The sequence below is a fragment of the Bison bison genome, unplaced genomic scaffold, assembly GCF_000754665.1.
Source record: "Bison bison bison isolate TAMUID 2011002044 unplaced genomic scaffold, Bison_UMD1.0 scf7180017864492, whole genome shotgun sequence".
Taxonomy (NCBI): domain Eukaryota; kingdom Metazoa; phylum Chordata; class Mammalia; order Artiodactyla; family Bovidae; genus Bison; species Bison bison.
Genome location: NW_011495051.1, coordinates 2,374,354 through 2,378,316, shown reverse-complemented (window position 1 = coordinate 2,378,316; position 3,963 = coordinate 2,374,354). Strand labels below are relative to the sequence as shown.

At 55.6% G+C, this 3,963-nt stretch overlaps 1 protein-coding gene across 1 annotated transcript in view; it reads right to left on the bottom strand.

The window, feature by feature from the left end:
- Positions 1-1,154: 1,154 nt before the first annotated feature.
- Positions 1,155-3,963, bottom strand: part of S1PR4 (sphingosine-1-phosphate receptor 4) — a 5,017-nt gene continuing 2,208 nt past the window's right edge. The window contains exon 2 of the mRNA XM_010828436.1: positions 1,155-3,956. Coding sequence (XP_010826738.1) covers positions 2,901-3,956 — 1,056 coding nt within the window. The 3' untranslated portion in view covers positions 1,155-2,900. The remainder of the gene's footprint in view (positions 3,957-3,963) is intronic.

Here is a 3,963-nt window from a genome sequence, read left to right as displayed (position 1 = left end):
GGTCAGGAATCCGGAAAATGTAAGTATCCCAGGTTATGAGTTACCCAGGGGGTGCTCTGGGAAGGGAGAAACCCCACCCCCTGCCAATGCCCAATGCAGGAGACACAGGAGACATGGGTTCATTCCCTGGGTCAGGAAGATTCCCTGGAGAAGGGAATGGCAACCCACTGCAGTATTCTTGACTGGAGAATCCCCTGGACAGAGGAACCTGGTGAGCTCTACAGTCCATGGGGTCACAAAGAGTCGGACGTGACTGAGTGACTGAGCACGCAAGCACACAATCCTAGCTTATACATGCTTAGAACTTTCCCCTCCCTGTCCCATAGCACTTTCTGTGATGATGGATAGATTCTGTGTCTACATTATCCAAAATAGTAGCCACAAGCCCTCAAAATGGGGTTAGCGTGACCAAACGTCATGGGCTGAATTGTGTCTCCTCCAAAATTCATGTCTCAAAATCCTAATTCCCAACACCTCAGAAGAGGCCCTTATTTGGAAATAGGATTTTTATAGGTATAATTAGTTAACCTGAGTCACACTGGAATAGGGTGGCCCTAATCCAATAGGACTGGTGTCCTTATGAAAAGGGGAGGGATTGCCCTGATGGCCCAGTGGTTAAGAATCCTCCTTCCAGAGAGAGGTCGTATGTCATTGCTTACATGTGGACTCTAAAGAGAAATGATACAAATGAATTTACAAAACAGAAAGAGACTCATAAAGGACAAACTTACGGTTGCTGGTTGGGAAGAATAGGGGGAAGGGATAGTTAGGGAGTTTGGGATTGACATGTACTCACTGCTACACTTAAAATGGATAACAAACAAGGACCTACTGTATAGCACATGGAATCCTGTTCAACCTTATGTGGCAACCTGGATGGGAGGGGAGTTTGGGAGAGAATGGATACATGTAATGGATGGATACATATATGCATGGCTGAGTCTCTTCCCTGTTCAGCTGAAGCTATTGCAAAGTTGCTTGTTATTTGGTTATACCCCAATACAAAATAAAAAGTTGAAAGAATCCACCTTCCAATGCAGGGGACCTGTATTTGATCCCTGGTCAGAGAACTAAGATCTCACATGTTGCAGGACAACTAAGCCAGAAAACTAGAGAAAAGCCCTTGTGCCACAGTGAAGACCCAGAACAGCCAAGAAAAAAAAAAAAAAAAGACTTGAGAATTTGGACACAGATGTGCAGGCAAACAGAACCCACGTGAAGATGGAGGCACAGATGCGGCTGATGTGTCTACAAGCTGAGGGATGCAAGACTGCCAGCAAACCCCCAGGATCCACGAGAGAGGACTCAGGGGAACCAAGCCTGCTGGCACCTTGACCTCAGACTTGCAGCCTCCAGAGTTGTGAGCAAATACATTTCTGTTATTCAAGCACCCCCTCCCCAGTCTGTGATACTTGGCCACCGAAGCTCTGAGAAATGCACCGAGAAACTGAATTTTTAAAATTCATTTTAATTTTAAGTAGCCACATGTGGCTAATGGCTACTTTATTGGACAGCACAGTCAACATGTCCATTATGCCATCCCCTATCCGGCAGGGGAGAAATGGAGGCTCAGAACAGAGCTGTCCCTTCTGGAGTGGCAGACAGGATGCTGCCCCAAGGACTTGGCAAGACATAGGCAGAAAGACCTGTGGGCGCTGTCTCAGCTGGGCGGATGGAAACAGAGAACTTCCCACTAGCCAAAAGTGGCTACATTCAGAAGGTGTCCCCCTGTAGCACTGTCTGGTACCATTGCTGAGAGTCCTGTGGAGTGCTTAAATTCTAACGCACTCAAAGTTGATTTCTTCAGTCCCATTGTCCTCTTATTGAGGGCTCAGTAGCCATGTGGTAGGGAGGGTTCCCATACTGGGAAACACAGATGTAGAACATTTCCACTATCGCCGGATGTTTCTTTGACACACTGATGCCTGCTCGCCACAGCAAAAGCACTGAGCAATCACCGACAGCTCCTGCGGTGAGTTCCGTCTGCCATCAGCCCATTTTACAGATGGGGAAGGGAGAGGCAGTTAGTACTAAAGCATCTCCCTCTCTGTTGGACTCCAGGCTGAGTCCCAAAAGATGCAGAAGCCAGAGGTGGGGGGAGGAGGCTGCCCGGAACCCAAGATGAGAGATAGGGCAGGCAAAGGGGAAGTGAATGGGAAGGGGTGGGTGTCAGTGTCACCGCCCCCACTCCCCCTTCTGGTAGCCTCCCAAAGCTTACACACACCTTCAACAGAGTGGATCGGTCACACACGTGTGTACAAGCACACACCCTCAGACAAGAGGCCTGCTACACGCAAGGATATCTGCACACCAGCGCACTCTGCTCACCAGCACAACTTTCTCTGCCCTCAACCTCTCTATCCCTCTCTGTCTAACACACACAGATAGTCTCACCCGCACCAAACCCCTTGCCATCACAACCACACCCCCCAGCACACAGACCCATGTCGCTCCCTGGCCACTGGCCCAGCTCCAGCAGACCCACAACCCTCATGCATTCACCCTGACACCCCCTGTGAATAAAGGACCGCACCATCTCATCCCACCACTGAATTTCCCTGTTCCCAGGGCATCCACCCACTCCCCCCCAGCCCACCCCCACCGAGGCCCAGAGAGGGGCTGGGACTTCCTCTGAGTCACACAGGAGCGGGGTGCACACAGCAAACCCATTGATCTCCAGTCCAGCGTGCTCTCGGTTCCAACCAGCTGTTGCCTCCCACTCCACAACAACCATAGGAAACCCACTTGGTGACAGCAGCCCCAGGAGGCTTCCGGGAGCATGGCGGGGCCCTGGGATGCAGGCCCCTGGTGGCTAACTGGTTCCTTGCTCTGCTTCAGGCCCGACTGCAGCATCCTTCCACGGGGATCGAGGCTGCTGAGCCTCCACCCCGACCGTGGCTTCAGACACTCCGCACGCTAGAGACACTGGTCAGGGGCTCCCGCATCCGGAAGCTGTGCGATCGAGAACCCCGAAAGCTGTCCCTCGGCCTCAGTGAGCTGTCGGTGTTGGAGGCTGCAGAGTGGGCCTCAACGGCCTGAGCCAGGCAGTCCCCAGGCCCTCGAAGCCCTAGCCGGAGACATGCGCCGCACAGGAAGCCCACCACGGCCCGGCACACCTCCCGGCTTCGGAAGGAGTAGATGATGGGGTTGACCGCCGAGTTGAGCACGGCCAGTGCCAGGATCCAGTCCATGCCCCGCAGGTACTCCTGCGCCCAGACGTTGGAGCCGAAGATATCGGCCAGCAGCAGGCCGAAAAGCGGGCCCCAGCACACCACGAAGGCCACCAGGATCATAAGTACCGTCTTGAGCAGCCGGCGGGCCTTGCGGCGCGCCGGGGTGCTGGGCGCCTTCTGCCCATTGGCGCGCACCACTCGGAAGATGGCCCCGTAGAGCACCATGATGGTGGCCAGGATGCAAGCGAAGACCACTACGCAGAAGAGGATGTAGTCCTTGGAGTAGAGCGGGAGGAGACTGGAGCAACGTTGGAAGGCGCACACGCAGTTCCAGCCGAGCAGGGGCAGCAGGCCGAGGAGCGCCGCCAGCAGCCAGCACAGCCCGATGAAGCTGCACACGCGGCCCCGCTTGGTGGCCCCGCTCTCGGCCACCGGCCGCACCATGGTGGCGAAACGCTCGCCGGCCGTGAAGAGCAGGCTGAAGGTGGAGGCGGCCAGCGCCATGAAGAGCAGGCCCTCGCGCAGGAACCACTGGGACGGCGCCAGGCGGAAGGTGTGCGCCCCCGACAGCAGCACGTTGGCCAGGTACGCGGCGCCGGTGAGCAGGTCGCTGAGCGTGATGTTCACGAGGCAGTAGTAGACCCAGCGCCGGGAGCGCATGCGGCTGGCAATGGCCACCAGCACCAGCATGTTTTCCAGCACCACCAGGCAGCTCACGGCCACGAACAGCCCTCGAAGCACCCCCAGGCCGACCTCCTCCGCCCCGGCGCGCCCCGCCAGCCGCCCCGAG